We start from the raw sequence: 21,896 nt of genomic DNA, 5'->3' as shown, positions 1-21,896 counted from the left end.
AACTATTTCCTTTCTGAAGGAACTAGAATATTCATCGTTATCAATGTTCTCTCAAGGGTAGGTACAGGCATGTACTCAACTACTTTATCAATTTCCCTATCCTCATTGCTCTTCTCCATCCCCCCCCATATTCAACATCTACTCTCAATTCATCTACCATAATTTTCTCAATTTCCCTGAGAGCATCTTCCTCTCAAATTTTCCCTCCAAAACATCTCTCATCAACTTTTCCCTTCTCAATACATGTCCAATCCAGTTTCTCTTCAGCCTTCTGATTATTTCAGTCAAGCATCTCTTCTCACCGACCCTTCTCAAATTCTCCTCATTTCTCCTCACTTTATTACAAATCTTTCAGTTTTTTAATATTATATTCTCACTGTTCATATCTCTGCTCCATAAAATAGTACCAGACATCTTACCAATATCGTTAAATCAATCTCTAATCAGCCAAATAATATTCTTATTCGCTTCTCAAAAGATATTTTACTGGTTGATATTCTAATTCTGACTTCTTTGCTTCTTCCGTCATTAGAGTTTCCAAATACCTATACTCGCCCACCTGGTCTGTTGCCCTCATGGGTAGCACAGTTGGCAGAATTGCTACCCTCCCCACACCAGGTGAAAAAGACCTCCTGAATTCGAGTACCGTCGATAGCGTCAGGAATTTTTGTGGGCGTTTTTCACAACTTGGTTGCGTTAGTCGATCTCAGGCGAGGGTAGACTGGGTTTTCTTCCAGCCAGAAAACAGCAAATCGACCACAGAACACACGAAATTTAAAAATTCAATATATATGGCGCAATAATGCCTAAGTTGCTGATGCACCTAAGACTCTACAACAATACAAACGATATCTGTTTCCACCGCCTAGATCTTTTCCATGTGTTATCTCCTTTTAAAACTACGATATGGTTCAAGTTAAATTATTGCTGATATGGGACTAAACATGGTTTCATTACGGTGGTCTTAAAATCTTATAGCCATACCCCTCGCTCATACAGAATCCCGCATAATTCTGTTAATTCCCCGAAGCACACTTCTCTAGTAGCTTTATAAAGCCACTGTAATTTTCTAAAGATGATTCCATGCAAGTGATCAACGGCTTAGTTAGAAAATTATTTTAAATTGGAAATATAAATTAGAGCACCCGAGTTGAGCTTCCAGTAAAGGGAAAAATTATGACTGTCTTTATCTTATCAACAAGAAGCTGAATTTAATGATTGGCAACAGCAAATTAATCAAAGCAGTAACGGTTTTACCTTGAAGAAATTGAGGTCGTTTATCCTGCGGAGGTATAGCAATAAAAGGAAAAGAACGTAGTTAGACTTCCTGAGTAGATAAGCAATTATAATAATTTAAAGAATGCATTACATGGACTACTAAATTTTGGAAGAGAATTTGTTTTCGGCGGCGAAAGCGATTTTGCTTTCTTAATACTAAACAGTGCCCATCAAGACCTACACATGAAGATTCTGTCTGGGGTTTTAGAGAAGAAGTGGCGTTTAAAAGTATATTGTATTTACAAAACATTTTGCGAATCTTTTGTTCCTTCGTTGCCAAAGGGACAACAATCTGATGGACTTTCTGAACAGTTTAGATGGCTTCTAGGACATTTTATGAAGGTTTGTTAATGATATATCAGTACTTTGCCGGCAGAGATAAAACAAAAAGGTGATTATTCTATTATAAATCGATGGCTAAGCTACATCTTGAATATTACAGCAGGCTTGTAAGTCGCATTTTAGGAAAGAGGCGTACCTGTTGGAAAGGGTGCAAAGAAGAACAACAAGATAACCCGCTAAGGGCACAAAGGCGTATTCTTATCAAGGAAAACTTGTTTTGTAAGACATAGTTTGGAAATTAGATATGTGTAAGGCTTTCCAAGATCCTCGGAATTTAGTAAACTGAATGATATAACATACACAAGCAGGCATAAGTTTTAATTAAGAGGGGATAATTGTGGACAGGATTTGTGAATTTTTCATTAGTCAAAGAGTGATTGACTTCTGTTAAAAATAAAACTCGCCTACTTTTGTGGAGCTTAGAACTTTTATCTAAATTTAAAGTAGTTGGATAAATCTTTGAAAGAAATGGGTAAATAAAGTGTGGGAAGGTGATAGTGTTATTTTATTTAAATTATTATTATGTGGTTGATGCTTCCTAATTCTTATTTCTTGCATCATTTTACTGGTATGGAACTCTGAAAAATGACCAACGGGAAGACAACCCAAGAGTCCCTTCCTCCTTTCCAAGGTTTTTTGTGACTGAAAGATTTGTGATTAAAAATCGAAGTACTATTCTTTTAAAGTAGTTTAGTTTCTTTATTTATAGTTTCTTCAATTTTCTTTGATTGCAAGTGGCTCTTTAATCTTGAAAATCCTAAGGGAACAGCCGGGAAAGTAAAGTAACTTTTCTTTTTACTTTTATATTGCATGTTAACCTTACTAATCTTTTTCGCTTGGTCACGCTGTGGTTCCACGTGACGGAATCGGTAATCTTAGTGGTAAAGACAACCCCAAGGGCCAAAAGAAGAAAAATGATCCTACTGAAAATGACCACCCTACACGGACTGATTGCATGATGGATGACTCATCATCATGTACTGTCAAGCGTGGTATGACGAATATAAATAATATAAAAGTCCCGAGCATCTTATATTACACTCTACGCAATACAAGTCTCTGAACACTTTCGCCATTTAACGTCAAAAACTGATAGAAAATTATTTGAGCCAGTCGGGCATTCGAAGTCTCAAATGCCCGATAATATGGCCATCTTCTGAAAACTAGATCATTTGGAGGAATGTCCATCACTTCTCCCCTCTTTGAACTCTTTGAACTTCTCTGGAGGCGTAATAGCTTAGTGGTACCATCTATACTTGTCGCTATTGGCAGAGCTGGAAGATCAGGGAATTATATTTGTCAAGATGTTTTTTTAAACGAAACGATGCACTTGTTGCAACGCTGAACATAGTCTTAACTATTGCACTGGAATGAAACCATACATCCCTAAGCCAAGGCATTGGTTTAAATGCCAAAATTCTCCCACCTCCAGAATGCCTGTTGAAGTTTAGCCAATTGTAGTGCGGCTCACGTGATCATATTTAAACACTATAAAACAGTCTGCGCGGCAGCACAGTGGCATCGTCACGGTCCTCCAAAACACCGGGTGGAAAAGGCCCGAGTTCGAATCCTGTCGATGACGCGAGGAACTTTAATGGACTTTTTTTTCACTCCTTGACTGAGTTAGTCGGTCTCAGGCGTAGATAGCAAGGTTCCCCCCCCCCAAGAAACTGGGTTTTCGTCCAGCAAAACAGGGAAATTGACCAGAGAACACACGCAATTTACAGACAATATATAAACGGGTATATGTAAGAAATTACGGGTGGCTCTAATATAATAATAAATGAAACAAATTGCAAAGGACCGCATATTGTCTACGCGAAAGAGTGTTCACTCTGAGAAACTGTAAAAGGGATTCAACCCATCAGAGCTGAGAAAAATATTACATAGCAAGAAGCCAAAAAATCTAGACTCAATCTAGCATACGGTTGCTCAGGTAATTCAGAAATCAATTAAGATTACTACCCCTGTGCAAACAGTTACGACAGTTGTTACACACACACACAGAGGTTACCCTTCCTGCTAATAAATCAATGTCGGACTGGTCTCGATCATTACTGGAAAATACGCCTTTACCCTGTAAAACTCAAAAGCCAAACAAGTGTTAACACCCCGATCACGGTTCCATCTATTACTGTTTCTCATTAAAATTATTCCTCTGACAGCACTGCTCCCTTACATGGCAAACAAATTGATTCGTTAGGTGTGGACACCAAAAAACAAGCTAAATAAGAAGAACAGGTTCTTGAACCCTTCGCACAGGAAAGATAAAAAAAATTATCAGTCTGATCGTTATAAAACGTCAGTCATCGGACGCAAACTGAGGGTCACACTAAATCTGAGTAATGCCCCCTTTTCTTCAGTGGAACTGTAGATGATACTTCAGCAATATTGAAGATATTTGGATCCTCTGTGCAGTATAATCCGTTTGACGTTTGCTTTACAAGAGACAAATTACACGAGACGCTTTCTGTTAACACATTATTCAAACACTTTGCCATTTATAGGAAAGATAGTGTGCACGAAGTGACCAGTTCGCCTCATGGAGGAGTTGAATTTTGGTCAATTCCCATGTTCTCTCGCTTCCAGAACAATAATGTTGTAAAGAAATCTGGAAGTGGTAGCTGTTCACATCTATCGACATTCTACGCTTTCTGCTGTCTCTCTGCAGAAAGCGTAAAATTTTGATAATCGAATATCTCGAGAATTTTGAATATCTTTAGGAGGGTGATGAAAGCATCCAAATTCCCTCCTCCTTTCTGTATTATTATAGATCTTAATCGTCATCACTCCTTGTGTGAGATGATCAGACACTTGACAAACGGGGCAGATTTTCGAAATATTTATTGACAGATTAACGCCGCTAAATACTGGATCAAGCTCGGCTATTAATCTCTCTTTAAGTTCTGCAGTTGTTTCCGATATATGATTGGTCGGTTCATAACAATCTACTGGGTGGTGACTATTTTCTAATAGTCTGTAAAATAAAACGAATTTGCCATCCTGCTCTAGTCATATCATCAGATGGAGCTTTGCGAATGGTAATTGGGAAAAATATAAGCATACAGCAACGATGGACAAATCAGCTGCGTCCAGGGCGCCTGTTGATGCCCTTGACGCAACTGATGATGTTTTGGTGATCAGCTGCAAGCTTCTGAACAAACAATGTCAAGAACATTCCAAAATCTTAGATCATCCGAAAGCTTAGTGGAACAACAAATGCAACCAAGCCAAACGTGAGAAAAATAGAGCTTGGAATAACTGCCGCCAATCTATTGCAGTTTAATAGAACCACAGCTAATGCAAGATGCATCCAACGGCCAAGAATAAAGAATTCTGTAGATAATTTGCCTCTACATTCACAGGTCTACTAAAATTAATTATCTCACACGATCTGAAATAAAAGCAGTAAAATATAGAATAAATATTCTACTATTCTACGTTGTTATCTGTCCGTACTGAGCGTGAACAGATATCAAGTTTTACTCTCGAAAGATATAGTTCACATTCTAGTAGAGTCCTTTGCTAACTTTCCTGAAATTAGTCCTGCGCTGAAAAGGAGGCTATAAATTTTGAGAGTGCCTGTCATCAATTTTATAACTGTTTATTTACTGTGGCCGAACTAGATTCCGCTTTAGATTGCTCAAAACGCAATGCTGCTGGACCTGATGCCATAGACTATGTTATGCTGAAGAAACTTAGCGATGAGGCACTTCTGATACAGCTACTCCTAATATTACCGATCTCGTTTTTACAGAAAAGTCCTTCCTGAATAAATGACACCATGGACATGTCAGAGCCTCATTAAAACCAGACAAAGACCAAATTAATCCTGCCACTACCGGCCAACTGCACGCACCAGCTGTATGAGCAAAACCCTAGGAAAATGGCTAATGCTTGTCTAACCTGGGTTTTTAACTAAATGAAATTTTATCAACCCGTCGCAGCGTGCTGCTTTCATGCAAGGTACATCTTAGATGCACCTTGCATGCACCTTGATGATTCAAATACAAACCAAGATTAGTAACGCTTTCATCGGAAAGAACACTTAATTATGGCTATTTACTCCACTTGTATCACGCTATAGTACGATAACGGCTAGATTATGGATCTCCAGTCTGTTACTCTGCAAAAGCTAGTGGTTTAAAGTGGTTGGATTCCATTCACCACACTATCGTACATTTCCAGAGAAGCCTTACTGCACATCTGTTCAAAAGTCTCTACGCAGAAGTTCATGATCCACCCAGTTTCTTCCTTTTGAATTATGGAATTAAAATTAAGAGTCAACGTACTCATCTAACTTGGAGTTAACCTATTTACACCTCTCTGGGAAAATCTTTATGCTCCATCAATAAATTCATCAGGAAATAAATCTTCACTCATTACTAGAAAACTGGCAGCTAGGTATTTCTAAATTAGCCCTCACTGTTGACTAGCCTGTCATTCCTTCATGAGATTTCGTTCCCCAGAATGCGATATATCCTCGTGGACAGCACAGTTGGTAGGATCGCCGTCCTCTCCACACCGGATGGAAAATACACGAGTTCGAGTCACGTCGATGACGGGAGGAATTTTTATGGGCCTTTTTACAATGTGGCTGAATTAATCAGTCTCAGGCGACGGCAGCATGGTTTTTTCTCACAACAAAATTAACCTTCATAAAGCCCTTACTGCTCAGTATGAGTCCTGCACGCAGATATACCACAGATGGTTCTAATATTGATAAGAAGTCGTGTTCTTTCGTTAATTGCAGCCTCCAGAATGCAGAATTTTACTGCAGAACTATGTACATACAAATGACTCTGGAATTAATTCAGTACTAACATCCTGCAGCACAATGTTTACTGATTCTCTCAATGCCATTCTTGCATTTTAATGAGCAAAGAAACATCACCCGCCTACTCGGACATATCCGGACCATACTGATCAGGTTTATCAAAAAAATAAATAAATAAATAAAAATAAATAAGTTGTGAATTATTGCTGGATTCACATTGCCACATTTGCATACCTGGAAGTGAAAAGGGCTGGTTGCTAGATTCAGATTCACTAAAGAGCCGACAGATGCTGCTTTCACAGTTCCTTTTACGTATTAGAAGAGTCTTTTAATGACTCAATCTATGCATCACTGATAAGACATTCTGGCTATCTCAGGATGGCAACAAACTTTTACAGTTCAAGTCAGAATTTCGGTCGCAGACATCCAATTTCCTTTAAAACAGAAAAGAAGAGGTTGCCCTTGCAAGAACTCAGATAGGTCACACACTACTCGCTCTTGCTGCCTTACTGCCCCAGATGCACCTTTCTGTCCTCACTGTCTTGCCAAACTTACAGTTCTATATATCATTATTGACTGTTCTCTTTATAACAGAGTTCGAAAACTACTTTTTTATAGAGAGAAAGAGCACAAATTTTTTCCAGATTGAAACAAATCTTGAATGGCAGTTCTGGCACAGATTGATTGTTTACCTTTCTGAGATTGATCCAGTGCTACTATAACCAGCGCAATCCATACGCCTAACTTTGGCCCTCGTGAGTAGCACCGCTGGTATAATCACCATTCTCCTCATTCCGGGTGGAAAAGACCCGAGTTCGAATCCCGTTAATGATGTGAGGAATTTTTATGGGCCTTTTTCGCAAGGTGGCTGGGTTAGTCGGTCTCAAGCGAGAGTAGCAGGGTTTTACCTCCCCGGAAACTCCAAGTTTTTTTTCGTCCGGAAAAAAATTGACCACATAATACACGCAATTTATTGACATATTATATACAACTCAATATGGCCTAAGTTGCTAATGCTCTTTAAACCTATAACAATAGCAACAACAACAAGACCTCACTATGTATAAATCGGTTGCTTATAATCTTTGTTTGGAGCATTACTGCCTTTCGTTGCCCTTATGCCATAGTCTTTAAAATAACCAGCAACGCGTTCCTTCTATCACTGAACTGTACACATTTTAATTAAAGTGACTTTAACTTAACAGTGACTAGGACTTGCTAATAATAAATTTATAGCAGTTTAAACGGTAATAAGTTATTAAAAAAAGGATTAACCAAGCATCTCCAAAATCCTTTAAGTTCCTGCGCAAGTTTTTTTAATTCAAATTTTCTAGAATATTCATATTGTTAAATTTTAAAAATAGAAGTAGATTGCAGTACAGTTTTTTAAACTTCAATGAGATATCTTCATCTGTGTTAACGGAGTTCCAGACACAAATCTTTTCTCAAGATGCCTGAAATGGATCTACCTGTATTAAAGATAACACATAACCAGCCAACGAATTATATCATATTTCATACCTTTAACTGCTAAAAGCAAAGTTAGTTTATTTTATCGCTTCGTGGACAGTACAAATAATTAATGAAACCCACTACATTGACCCAATTGATCACCATTCATCCTGAGGGCACCACCGCTGGAACTTTTTATATTTTTTATTAAAATTCTCGTCAAAGACCAGAATAACCTAAACGAAAAGATGGATTGTCATTTCGATGTCCTAAATAGCAACACGAGTTTTTTTATTAAGAGTTTTTTTTTAATACAAAGCTTGTCAGAGTTACATTATCTTTTTTTTTTTGGCCGGTGTTAGGCATTGACGTACGTTGTTCAAGGCGTGTACTTCGTTCTGTTCCATTTTATCATAAGCGATGCCACATGTGCATTTTCATAAGAGACAGCTTTTTTTCTTTAAAGATTCCTCTGTGTAATATGTCCATGCGTTTAATTTCCTCTCTTCAAATCGGCCATGCTAATTTATTCATACCAAAAATATTAGCGTCGCTCTGCTTACGTCTTCGTCTTTCTTAATGTATTCACGGGTCAAGGATGTCCTTTCGCACAATTCTTATTTCTTTTCTTAGCCTATATGTTGGTTCGGCAAGGAGATTATTAGAAAAGTTCTTAGATTCGAACACGTAAAAGTATGCTGTCATGACAATCGTGTGTCTCACGAGTGAAATTCCTGGTATCAAAAGTTTGTATGATAATTTCAACAGAACTCAAGCGAAGTTTCGAATTTTATAGGCAAAAAATATCTTAATAATATCTTATAATAATTAATAAATATCCGCATTTAAATAAATATGCTCGAGATGGTATAGGATAAATGAAATGCAGGTGATTATGAATTAATTGACGTCAGGGACAAACATAGAAGTCTACAGGTCACCAAGAGCAAGACGCTTGTGGTGAAAGAGAAATTTTCATCCAGTTTCTCGCAATATTATAATTGTGATATATCCATAAAAAGTTTTAAAAAATGCACAACTCAGAGTTTACATTGCACAGTTTACACACACGAGGTACTGATTCTTCATAGTCTAACCAACCTAGCTGTTATGTCATTAGAGGGCATCAGCAACTGAAATGATGAACATTTCTTGATCAGACTTAAGGTGGTAGATCGATTTCTATTGGATACTCTGAATTTGGCAAATATTATATCAAATATTTACCTTCGCGACTGTTCACAATAAAATATTCATGAAAATCATTTTGTTCTGTTAATTTTGTCGAGTAGTGTAGATGGTCTAATCTTTTGTCTTATAATAGGCGACGATTTTTTGATAAAGTGGTTGGTTTTTTTTGTTTCACACTTTGTTAGACACTTCAGATACTGGGTGGAATTGTACAGGTAGCACATTGGGAGTTTTCTGGTTGATTGGATTTTTTTTTGTATATTACTGAAAATATTTTAAATTTAAAAGATTTGCGAAACTTAAATGTTAAGTACTTTCAGATAAACCATATTTGTTTCTTTGGGTATCTTGAGAAGGAAGGAGACAAAAATAAATTTTGTCCTAAGTAAGGAAAGCCGATGCTGATGATTTATTAAAGAATTTTTACGTAAATCCAACTTACTGTACGCTTTAAGAATTTTATTTTATTATTAGAGAATTAGAATTCGAGTTCTAAATTCGTGATGAGGTTTTATAAATTATTATATTATTATAACAACAAAACGCACTGCTCAAAATAATTATGGAGAGGATATCGATTACTGTAATATATCAAATATTTACAGCGAAGAATAGAAATTTCACGAAAAATCATCAAAAATAATAACCACACTTTCCCTGTTGCTTATAAAGCCCTTTGTTCTTTCGCATAAAGTTTATTGTTAAATAATTTCACTTAATCCACCCCCTTGGGGAGCCATTTTGTAGACTTGGGACTATAAAATACAGATGAAATATCATCAGTAGATTCTGGAATCGGTTCGAAGAGACCGGGATACTAGAAAGATGAAGTCAAGGCTGAAGGTCAAATTAAGGTTGATCTCGAGATGGCAGCGATTTGTTTAAAACAGTGTTGTTCATGCAAGCTTGCTTTTAAAATTTTATGGAGTTATTTCTCCTATATAACAGCCTTTTCTAAAATGTCTTTTCTAATGACCGCTCGCAGGAATCGCACACGAAACCACTAAGATGCAATAATGATTCTGTTCAAAAGTTTGAAGAGTAGATTAAAAGTGGAGTGAAAGTTGGAATATATTTGCTGATTGTATACCTTCAGTTCTGCTTTATCTGTTTCGTATTATATCTTGAGGTAATAAAGGGATGCACAGATGTCAGAGATATTGGCAAAATAAGATTGTGATGCTTTTAGAAGACAGACTCATTTGTGTTTACTACAATGTTGGAATAGGAAACTAATTCCTCATAACTTGTTACCCTCGGGTGACAAGAGAGAGAGAGAGAGACCAAAGTTGATTACGTGAAATATATTATCATGCCCTAAAACAAAATAACGGTTTGTTTGAGAGAAGATAATTTGAGACACGAATCCACTATTTATTAATAAACTACTGTTAAAGATTCTTTTGGAAGACACTTCACCATGGTACTTATAATCTTTTTTAAAATCTCTCTCTTAAGAATTCGATTTGGATTTTATTGGTTTCCTATTTTTTACATAAGGCCGTACGTATTTTAAAGGATAGCTGATAAGTGCTATTCATTTGACTGTAGTGATGATTAATGCGGATGGTGACTAATAATGAACAGAGTAGAGATGCAATATATGTCATGAAAACGCCGTGTTGCTTCTGTATCTGTAAATTAATATCCTCGGGTCCACCAACAAATTTCTCTTTAAACTTCTGCTTTAATGCATTGCAGGATCATTGGAAAGCTGATGCCTAACTTGAAATGTGATGGAACATTTATGTATCCAGTGAAGTTTTAAAAAATCTGTGTTGGAAAGTGTTGTGGAACTATGAATAACAAAACATTGAGGTCAATGTTTTGTTATTCATAGCGATGATGCGTTATGAAATAACATAGCGATCTATGTACAGAACTCGTGATCAGCACACCTTTCCTTGTTTATTTTACAAATATAAAGATATAAAGAATTAATTTCAATTATAATAAACAATGATGCTTCTGCAGCTGTTATTTTGGCGATTCCTTGGCAAGGACTTTGATTATAATGCGCCTCTGGTCATCTACGCAATCTGCATTATTTTAACAAGTGTTTGAGTCCATCCATTTCCAAGACATAATACATTATTTTTATAGTTCATGCTGTGTACGTCATTTTACACAGACATCACACAATGCATAAAATAAACATTAACGTTGTAAATTGTCACTCCTGACATTTCATAACGTTTATAGACTTGAGGTTTTGTAAGAAAATTTCGATGATAGTTAAACTTGAACGTTATTATAGAATCAGAGCAATATTTTATGGCCATGTTTACCATATCCGGGTGAGGGCCTTGCTTCAAAGTTATTAATTGGTTTGTTTTTACTTTTATATAGTGAATAATTTTTAGAACAGAATTTGTAAAACCAATACAACTCAATAAAATCTGACATTTTACAATACTGGATTTTTTAATGTCTGACACATATTCCCAAAAATAAATCAACGTATTTCAATCCGGAAATATTAAGAAATAAATCCGCCATTCCTATCGAAGAATTGCATTTGTCTTTAAAAATCCATGCGAAATTTTTCTCCTTTTAAGTTGTTCGACGGACTGTGTTGTATTTTTATGTGTTTTTACGGCCAGCAGGATTTTAGCTGCAGATATAATGCAATTGTCTTAATTCCTTACAGCAAAAAAAACTTATATATTATGTCTCTAACACAAAACATTTAGAGATATAATATATATAAGGCACAATATGGTCTAAGTTTCTAATGCGCCTAAAAGAAACCCTACTGCTACTCTAGCCGTATGTTAGTGCGGTAGGACACAGAAGTCTTAGCCAGTACGCTAAAACACCAACTAATGCTGGTGTTCCCCAAGGTTCAGTACTTTCCCCCACTCTTTTCCTCTTGTATATTTAATGACCTTCTTCCATCGACTGGAAATCCTATCCATAGTTTTGCCGATGATAGCACATTACATTCCACTTTCCAATTTGAGAAATCTTACCCTGCTCAATCAGCTTAAACTTCTCGAATATTCTCTACCAATTCCTTTAATGCCGATCTCCAGGTAATCCTCCAGTGAGGCAAAGACAACTTAGTTGATTTCAATCCTTCTAAAACTCAGTCTGTCTTATACCTCGCAAAAAGGATTCTTCTGCTCCTATGATTTCTAGGAAAAATGATATATCTCTTTTGGGGATTACCCTGACTTCTAATCTCTCGTGGCACAAGCACATTACAAATATTGCTTCCTCTGCAGCTAAAAAACTTGGTTTTCTCTTTCGCTCTCGGCGTTACTTTTCTTCCAAACAGTTGCTCACTCTGTATAAATCGCAAATCTGCTCTGCCATGGAATATTGTTCCCACATCTGGAGTGGTGCCTCCAAAACCTCTCTCTTCTAGATCCCATTCAGAAGAGGGCAGTTAGGTTAATTAATGATTCATCTCTAACAGAGTCTCTCCACTCGCTTTCTCCTAGACATACTGTTTCTGCTGCATGCCTCTTCTACAGATACTTCAATGGGCACTGTTCTTCTGAATTGGCTTCTATAATTCCCGCTCTCTCTTTCAAAACAGTCCGAACACGTGCCGCCAACATCCATTTACTGTCCAACTTCAAACCCACAGAACCAACTTTTCATGTTCCTCGTTTATTCATTCAACTGCCGTTTTCTGGAAGAACCTTCCTTCATACGTATTTCCTGAAAATTACAGTCTACAGAAGTTCAAGTCCAATGTCAACAAATATCTTCTTTCGTCTTCTCAACCTCCAACCCAAGCACGGTACCAAGTACTATAGGTTCTAATACCTCTCGTGTTTGGGTTTTTCATAAAAAAAAATCATCTGCAATTAGCGAATTTTCTTCATTACTGCTAAAACATCTCATTCTTACCACATAAATTTTAAAGGGTAGCGTACACTAAATAATTTATATGAACCTGAAAAATGCGTGTAAGCGCGATACCTGTCAAACTTTTTCCTGAATCCCAAGGCTAATAAATATCTTTAAGTTTTATAAACATTTCTGCATATAATCAGTTTAATGAAGCAATTAATAAGTATACGCGAAATCTGTTCCAATTTCCATTAATAAGTGATTACATCCCCTAATGTAAGGCGATGATTAAGCCACATCTGCAATACTGCAAGCAGCTTTGGAAATCTCATATCAGGAAGGACACAGTGCTATTGGAAAGGATACAGAGAAGAGCAATGAGATTAGTTGTGGAAACAAAAGTGAGATTGTTATTAGGAAAGGCTGGTGGTCTGTAAATTGGAGTTTCTGGAAACCAGGCAGTCGCGTGGTGATCTAATTGAAGAGGATAAAGCTTTAAAAGGGTTAAGTAAGCTAAATGCTGTTGGCGTCTTTGCTCTTTCTCAGCTGGAACACAAGGGGAAGTTGGTGGAATTACCTTAAAAATTGAAATTATTTCCAACTACAATTTTTTTTCACATTTTTATTGTTTTTGCTGTCATTTTGTCCATTTGTTCTAGAATGCAAAGAGACGTTGCATATTAATCTCTTTATTGCAACATATACTAAATATTAAAAGGAAAGATGCAAAAGTTGAATCGTACCAGTAACGGTTATTGTTATTTGTTTCTTAGGAGTATTAGCAAAGCTAAGGCCATATTGCTCCGGGGATATGCGGTGGTCATTCCCTGACTTTTCTGCATCCTCCGTATTTGGTGGGCACGGGCTCGAACCCCGGTCTAATCAAGAAGCGTGTGCTACGCACTGCTGCTTCTGCCCACCTGGCTACGGAGTCGCCACCAGTAACGGCTAATAGAAGCTAGGGGTTATATCAAATACTTAATATTAAGTATGTAATGCACCACATGATAGGAACAACAGTTAACTTTCAGTGGGTCCTCGAGATTTTTTTAACTAATTATATTATATGCTGAATACAACTAAAAATAGCAACCGAGACATCGTCAAAACCTACTTTGTAAGGTTGAAACAAATTTACAAACTGGAATTTCCGATTTCAATATCCTACTGCGATGTGCTGTTTTAGTACATCTTTCACAGGCTTTCAATGGCTTCTTTCTTTGAATCCTTTCAAGTATATTAGTTTAAAACTCCATCTCTCTCATACGTCCCCCTTTCTCTTTCCCTTGATTAATCTTGTTAATCCAGATATTCTTCGAATGCCTCTCAGTAAGCGCCATTATTTAAAGTTCTGGACTCTTTATACTCAGAAAACAGGATTATTTGTCGATAGAGGTTTGCTTCGATGAAAACCGTTTTATCTTAGCGACAATCCGTTTGGTCAAGGGGCATACTAGTCTTTGGTTCGCGAGAGACTGCATTCGAATGACATTAGGGAATCTCCTGGTCGGCTTGGGACCAGGTAGGAACGTTAGATGCATTAGTAGAAACTCTCCGGTAATGGCAGAGAGTGGCAGGTACAACATGCATTCCCTTGTGGCTCGTGGTGACTACATGTTCCCGCGATAAGGGGGAAAGGCACGGGATCGAAGCAGTTCTGTACGGAAAGTAGAGCTTAAGTACTTCCTGATAATTTCAGTGTAAACAGAGGATTGTGACATGGGTATAATTCAATATCAGTCCATGAGGAGGCGTGGCAGTTTTTTGTGATAAATTAAAGGCAAATGGTTTTCACAAGAGAATCTAAAATTTTTATTAAGTTTCTTGTTCACAGAAGAATATAAGGATTTTAAGTTTCTAGAGCGCTAGAAGATTTTTCTTTTAAAACAAGATTGGTTTGACTTGCAGCTCCTGTTCATTTACGATGTTGAATAGTTTCTACGAATCAGATAAACCAATCTGAAGTGTGGATTATAAATAGTCGCAATTTCTTGTTTATACAATTTTATACTTCAAGGAAATTTGCATATAAATTAATGTTTACAATTTTTTTTCTTTCAGTACATGTTTAAGAAAATAAGACTGACAGCCGTTCCTTTCTTTCTACATTACAGTCTTGTTATTGCTCCTATTTACGTCTGTAATTTTTACGTTTTTCTATAATTCCTTTACTTTTAAATGAAGCCCTCGTGTAGCACAGTTGATAAGATGGCCGTCCTCACACACCGGTTGGAAAAGACCTAAGTTTGAGTCCCGTCGATGGTGGGAGGGATTTTTATGGGTAATTTTCACAACGTGGCTGAATCAGTTGGTCTCAGGCGAGGGTAGCATGGTTTTCCCTCCCGGAAGCTCGGGGTTTTTGTCCCGCAAACAGAAAATCGACCACAGAACACACGCAATTTACAGACATACTGCGCAATATGGCTGGCCCCAGTCGTTGATGCACCTAAAACTTTACAACAAGCAAAACGCTACATATGTTAATGGTAACGTCCCATTTGGTATAATTGGATGTAACCTGTTTAACACACGAGCCGCATCATGCATGACCTAGCCTTAAAAAGAAAACAGAAATTGAAAGTGGACAAAAATTAAATGGTGTGCATATGTGTATAACGTTAAGTGTTTTAAATAAGATAATCTCGATGATTACTCTTTTATTTTCTTCTGTGCGAACCAGAAAAATATAAAGGAGAAACAGAAATTAGATATTCCAATGAAAGGCAAATAATTAGCTAATGTAGTTTGCGTACACACGTTTGAAACTGAAGGGCAAATATGGAACAGCGTGAAAAGCTTTACAAAATTGTAAGTATATGATGTCAAAACTATTTCTTCTACGTCCAATTTCTTTGTTACTGCTTCAAAGTACGTAATCAGATTAGTCAGACAAGATCTTCCCTTAACAAATCCATGCTGTTATTGTATAACTGCATTCCTGTCAAGACGATCCTGCACTACTTCTTTAATTACTGACTCCATTATTTTCGCTGGAATAGAAATCAAGTTTACAGGTGTGTAATTATTTGCTTCGCCCTTTTATTCCCCTTTGTGAATATGGGAGGCATTTTCATACCTACAATGTGTAAGGATCTCCCCCGAATCCAAGGATGCTTCTCAGAGTTATGGCCCAAAACTTGTTTACCTCTTTTCTGTTTCCTTTTCTGTTAAATGTTAATATAATTGGATCTTCCACTTTCCTCTCATTTATCACAAAATCATCTAGCTCGGACTCGGGATTAAGTACCTTTCTAGCATATCCATCTCTAAGAACTTCTTCACGCATAAATATAGATGTATTTACTTTGTATTCATTTGAATAAATACTTCTTTTAAAATAAAATTCACATCCAGTGGACCAATATGGTTCATCCCCTTCCTTTCCTAGATGAAAAAATCAATAATACTTGGTGTTTATTGTAAGTTACTTATTTAATCAATGTTTTACAATCAAGGGTTTTCGTTACATTAATTTTCATTTACTGTTCTTTTTAAGCTTTCCATAAGAATGACTGGACGACATCCTTTGACCCCGGCAGCGCTGACCTTGCTGAGCTTCGCTACTCTAATATTCTACACAGCGGCTGTCCCCGGCCATCGGAGTAAGGGAACATCATTTCCGATACAGATGCTGCCACCTGGCAGAAGAACAGACTATAGTGGTTTCCAAGTCGATGCACTCGGCAGGAAATTTGATCGTCGCCAAAATCCGGACGTCTTTGATTTTAATATTGGAGAGCTGCTCGAGGAATTTCCTGAAGGCGGGAAGGACGAAGAGGAGGTACGAGTTTATTCTCAGCACGATGGACGCGTCGACTTATTACCGGAAATCATGACATCACGAGAACAGAAGGTCAAGGAAAACTCTCTTTATGAGAAGTTAAACGAGAAAGACGAAGGTTTGCCGATTTCTGAGGGCGAAAGCGAACGGATGATGTCGAAACGAAGGAAAGGTCCGGTTCTATCTGTAGTCAACCCTTTGGAGGTCCTACGGCAGCGTCTCATGTTGGAAATGGCCCGCAGAAGGATGAAAGAGAACGAACATCAGATCCAAGCAAATGCCGAATTACTGGAAAATTTGGGCAAAAGAAGTCAAAGTCTGAGGCGAAAGAGCAGAGCAAGTAGCAGCAGTCACGGCGAGGGGAGACCTCAGTGATTAAGGTAGGCAGGGGGACGAGTGACAAACGCTCACTCATAATAAAATATCGATTTTAACTAATGTACAATTTACCATTCTTGTATTTAATTAAGTATAAAACTCTTAATCCATTTTCTAATTTGGCAGACTTGTGTTCGTCCAAAAGCACTCTCTGTTATGGTAGCGAGAAATTAAAATAACCGTTGACAAAGCGATATGTGGGAAGGAAATGCGCAGTTAATTCTATAAATGTCAAAACAGCTTTCTAATTAACTGAATTACGCTATTTATAAAAATTTTCTATAAATTCTTCGTTTCTTTAAAAGCTGACAGATGGATTGTACGACGTAATGCAAGGGTCCACAGACCAAGTACACATTCGTTACGCTATAAGTTATAGTTACGACTGTGGAAAACACTTCGTGCTCTTTTGTCCACAATCTCAGAAACTTTTTCTCTTTAATTGGGTTCACTTTACCCACTATCGTAAATAGAACGGATCAATAAATGTTAAAGCACGAGTGAACGTCTAAATCAGTACTCTGTAATCTTTTTTTGAACGTAATCACCCTTAAAATATCGTTTAGTAATATCAAGAATCATTAACTTTGTTGGAGATTGAAAAAAAATAGACGAATTTTGACGTATGGAATGCTCGACTTCAAAAGAGGAAAGAAAAAAAGGGAAACTCGTGCAAGATGACAATAAGTAAAGATGAACACATAAATACAGTATATGCAATTAAGAGTTTTTATTTAAAGCTTATTATTCCTTCGACATTTATTTATGTTAAGCTGATTTTAATCGGATTGCAAAATGTTGAGGCGAAGAACCACAAGTCGGGAATATCTGGGTTGAAAAATAATGTACTTTAAAGCGTTTCTGGAGATAGAAAATAATTTTGGTAAGCTGTTTTTATTATAAAGTAAATTTTAAAGTTTGATTTTAATATTTTTAAAATCGAACATCTGAACTTAAAAATGCTTTCCGGAATTTGCAAATAAATGTAATTGTGAATGATACAACTAGAAGAAATTATTCAATTTACTGTCGATATCCGAATAATCGAATTGGACAATGATGATGGACAGCCAAAATTCTCCGATGAGAACGACTATTTCCGATCGACCTCTGCTTCAAAATGAAAAAGACTTCGTCCATTCAATCACGTACACCGTGCATTTTAATATGATCGATGATTTTGATGTCGAAATGATTGTTCATTGAAAAGACATCAATATTTATGCACTTATATAAAATATTTAAGGAAAAAATTATTTGGAGGGTATGGTTTTTTGTTTGAAGTCTAATCGGAAAGCTTTCGTATTTTTATTAAAAAATATATGGTTATCGCTTACTGGTATGCCACTGTTACTCTTGACATACGAGTAGCTACCCTCTCCTCAAAATTTGATGTATGGTGTACAGTGCCCTTCTGCAAGGGCCTGGAGATTGGTAATTGCATCACAACTTTCTTAGTTATATCAGCCTGTGTGATGAAGTCTTGTCCAGAATTTGCCTATAGGTCCTGTCCTATCTTAGGATGTTTCTTTTCTTGAGCAAGCTGTTCTAAAAAGGCATCCTCCACTATAATCGAAACTATTTATGTCTTAAAATAGTCTATTTTCAGTTTCTAATCCGAAATGTAGAGCTGTCCTTCTTGTAAATGGAAACTTTATTTTTGATGCCACTATTTAAAAAAAAAAAATCATATCCCTACTTTGACGAATTTTTCGAAACACAGAGTAATAAAAGTTTTATCCATCAGATAACAAGATATGGCTTCATTGTAATTAGCACACATACCATACATTAAGTCATGTAGTGTGCTCAGTTTATGAACAAGTGTCTATAAAGACAGTTGACATACAGAGGTATGTTTCTTCTGTTCGTTTTACCCTTTAAACATGATACTTTCAACAAGACATCTGATGGTGTCTGCCAAACCCGGAGATTCAAGGTGTCCAAGCATATGTTCTGAGGAAATTTGTTGGTTCCAATAGACAACGGAGCTTCATCTTGCATGTAACCTTTCTGTGTGGTCTTTCAACTATGGGCTACTCTAATTTCCAATGATGGTAATCTCCTCCAATATCTTCTCCCAGATAAAGTAAATGAATATTATCTGTACAGTATACAAAACGATCGTGGGCCAATGGTCATCTTTATCGTCAAAAAATCATCAAGTAATAAGTTTATTTTGGTTCTTATTTTAAGCAAAAGTATATTAAAGTTTCATGGGTAGGAGAGGAGTTCTCGGATCTTAAAATGTGGAAAAAGTGAGGTTTATTTTATTTCCATGGATGCACATAACCTTTCACACTTGAACAGATCTCTTCAAAGCTCTCTCGCGAGCATTTCAATATTTACGTATTATTGTCTTCTTGGATAGTACAGTGGTTATAATCACGATCCTCCCCGCACTGAGTGGAAAAGGTCCTGGTTCGAATCCCATCAATAACGAGAGGAAATTTTATGAGCTTTTTTCATGACTGAGTTAGCCGGTTCCAGACAAAGATAGCAAGGATTTTAAGGGCATTATACAATAGATATTTTTATACTAATGGTTGACTAATTCTCATGCTGAATGATTGTTAATGTTACGTTATTGTTCTGGATGATAGTTGCATATTTGATATTCAAATACCAAGCCGAATTTGCAATCGCGTATAATATTACTGAGAATTTGGTTTTTCTTTTCCATTAAGAAATGTTTTATGTATATTTTAAAAACCCATTGTATTCTTGCAAGCATTAATGAAAGTAGAAATGACATTTATTTCAGAAGTATGATTTCTCAAAGTGATATTTTCTCTCCCCTATCTACAGATGAGATGTGAGGATGCGTTTCACGTAACCATCATCGACCCATCCCTGACCAAGCTACTCGAAATGTCCACATACAAGCACAATCGTGAGTCAACAGAGAAAAAATTCGTGTTTTGGTTATTTTCCTGTTTTATGCTCACATATATTGCTTTTCATTTGTAAAAAAAAATGTAATAATAATTTATTAAAGCAGAATGTGCATTGCAAGAGAAAGATGGAGTTAAAGGATTCCGAACAGCTAGATTTCTAATTTATTTCATTTTTCTGTAACAAAGCAGATATTTGTCGCTGTACAACGCTTTAATATCACATCCAATCCCTTCCTATGTAAAGTTGTTATATCTTGCTGTATATGGCGTAGTTACAGACTGTTTAAACCAAATGTACTCATATGAAATAAACTGTTTGTTTCCAGTCTTTTATTTATTTTGTTAAACGCAATCAAGCCCTAAGATACTGCATCTGAACCTTACACAACTTAGAAATTACTCGCATATGTACTTATATGTATGATTAAATAAAAAATAAACTTATTAGCCAGATATACAGCGGTGCTAAGTCGAATATAAAAATTAATGTTTGCATTGAATCCATCATATTGAGATTAGCAATTTGTGTGCAAATTGGTGAAGGAATTCAACACTAAGGGAATGCAAATTAACCTTTTTCCTTCAAGCATTATTTTAGAGTTTTATTACTGAATACAGTCTCTACCTTTAACATCCTACAAAGAGGGATCTTAATTTTCATATTCATAATAATTAAGGCACCGCAAAATCCTAATTATGAGCAAATAAAGAAAAAATTCCACCATCTCAAAAGAGCTTCGATCTCTGAAAGTACTTTTGTTATAATTTAAAGCCCCTTTCAAACGCTGAACTGAAGTTTGTGGTCATCCAGCGTCAGCGGATTAATAAAAGGACATTTTATTAATCGATAAAAGGACATTTTCATAAAGAAACATTCAAGGAATGTGGAATTATTAAAGAGAATCAGATAACAAATGACTGAACAAGAACACTATCTCATTCAATGATTGGCCCCCATTTTTTTAAAAACTATTTAACCGTAGGAAGTTGTAAAAGAAATGTCTTATGATAATGTACACTGGTATTCAACATTGGAGTAACAAAAAGAAATTAATACGGGAAAGCTGTAGCTTAGGGGAATATTAATTAATTAATATTAATTCATTCATTAATTGGTGATCTTTATTATACACTAAAGGGAGTGCAGGAACTTAGTACATAATACCCATCACGATGAGAGTCCAGAGGATTACAGTAACAGAAGCTGATCATGTCTTGCAAAAGAGCTGTTCAACACATTTATTTGGATATACTAATAAATACTTTACACCAAACAATTATGATGTCACAGCCACAAAAACTGCTTCAACACTGGCATCTATTCGTCTTGTCAATGACTGAATAAAACATAGAGAGAGAAACTGATATATTCTGTTGTTTCACTGTCCTCACTCAAGGAAGCAATCCACGAAAGTGGAAAACATGAAGTTCAGAAGTCACAGAACTCGTTCGACGATGGAAACCAATGTGGAATGAATACCAGCCGACTTTCAGCTGAAGTTAGGTTTGGAGGTTGTCTCCCTTAATATTTTTACCGAGAGATCACTCCCTCCACATTATGATTTGCGGAAGACGAGTTGTGCCCACTTCTCCTGTCATTAAGGTGGATATGATGGGGAAGGCAAAGTTTCCAGGAAGCTCATTTGAGGTGGTGCCAATAATCTCTAGTAAAAATCCTTTTGATTTATTGGTGCAGCTGACGCCTCTGCACCATACAGGATTGGTGAGTAGATATAAGTTGTGATATTTTCTGACGGTCGCTGAAAGCTGGAGTAGCGTCGCTGTGTTTTTGCTTTCAGGGGGATGGTTTCATGAGTAGGAACTGTGTGTATGGAAGCTTAGTTGAGTCAAACCGGATAACAATACATACGTCGACATATTCTTCATGTCAATACCATCGATTGATTGAAAAAATAAAAGTAATTTACGAAATAAGTCAGCTTTTGGTGAGTTGATTGGCCATTATGTCAAGCTAGGACAATACCAACGTTCGAAA

At 36.5% G+C, this 21,896-nt stretch overlaps 1 protein-coding gene across 1 annotated transcript in view; it reads left to right on the top strand.

The window, feature by feature from the left end:
• LOC150085485 (uncharacterized) overlaps window positions 1-20,225 on the top strand; it is a 117,813-nt gene extending 97,588 nt beyond the window's left edge. Inside the window, exons 2-3 of the mRNA XM_090373291.1 lie at window positions 16,341-17,005; window positions 19,812-20,225. Of these exons, the coding sequence (XP_090229417.1) occupies window positions 16,353-17,000 (648 nt within the window). The 5' untranslated portion in view covers window positions 16,341-16,352 and the 3' untranslated portion in view covers window positions 17,001-17,005; window positions 19,812-20,225. The remainder of the gene's footprint in view (window positions 1-16,340; window positions 17,006-19,811) is intronic.
• The last annotated feature ends 1,671 nt before the right edge of the window (window positions 20,226-21,896 follow it).

The sequence above is a fragment of the Mastigoproctus giganteus genome, chromosome 5 (genome assembly GCF_048544385.1).
Source record: "Mastigoproctus giganteus isolate SK-2022 chromosome 5, ASM4854438v1, whole genome shotgun sequence".
In the NCBI taxonomy this organism is placed as follows: Eukaryota; Metazoa; Arthropoda; class Arachnida; order Uropygi; family Thelyphonidae; genus Mastigoproctus; species Mastigoproctus giganteus.
This window is presented reverse-complemented; position numbering and strand designations above follow the sequence as displayed.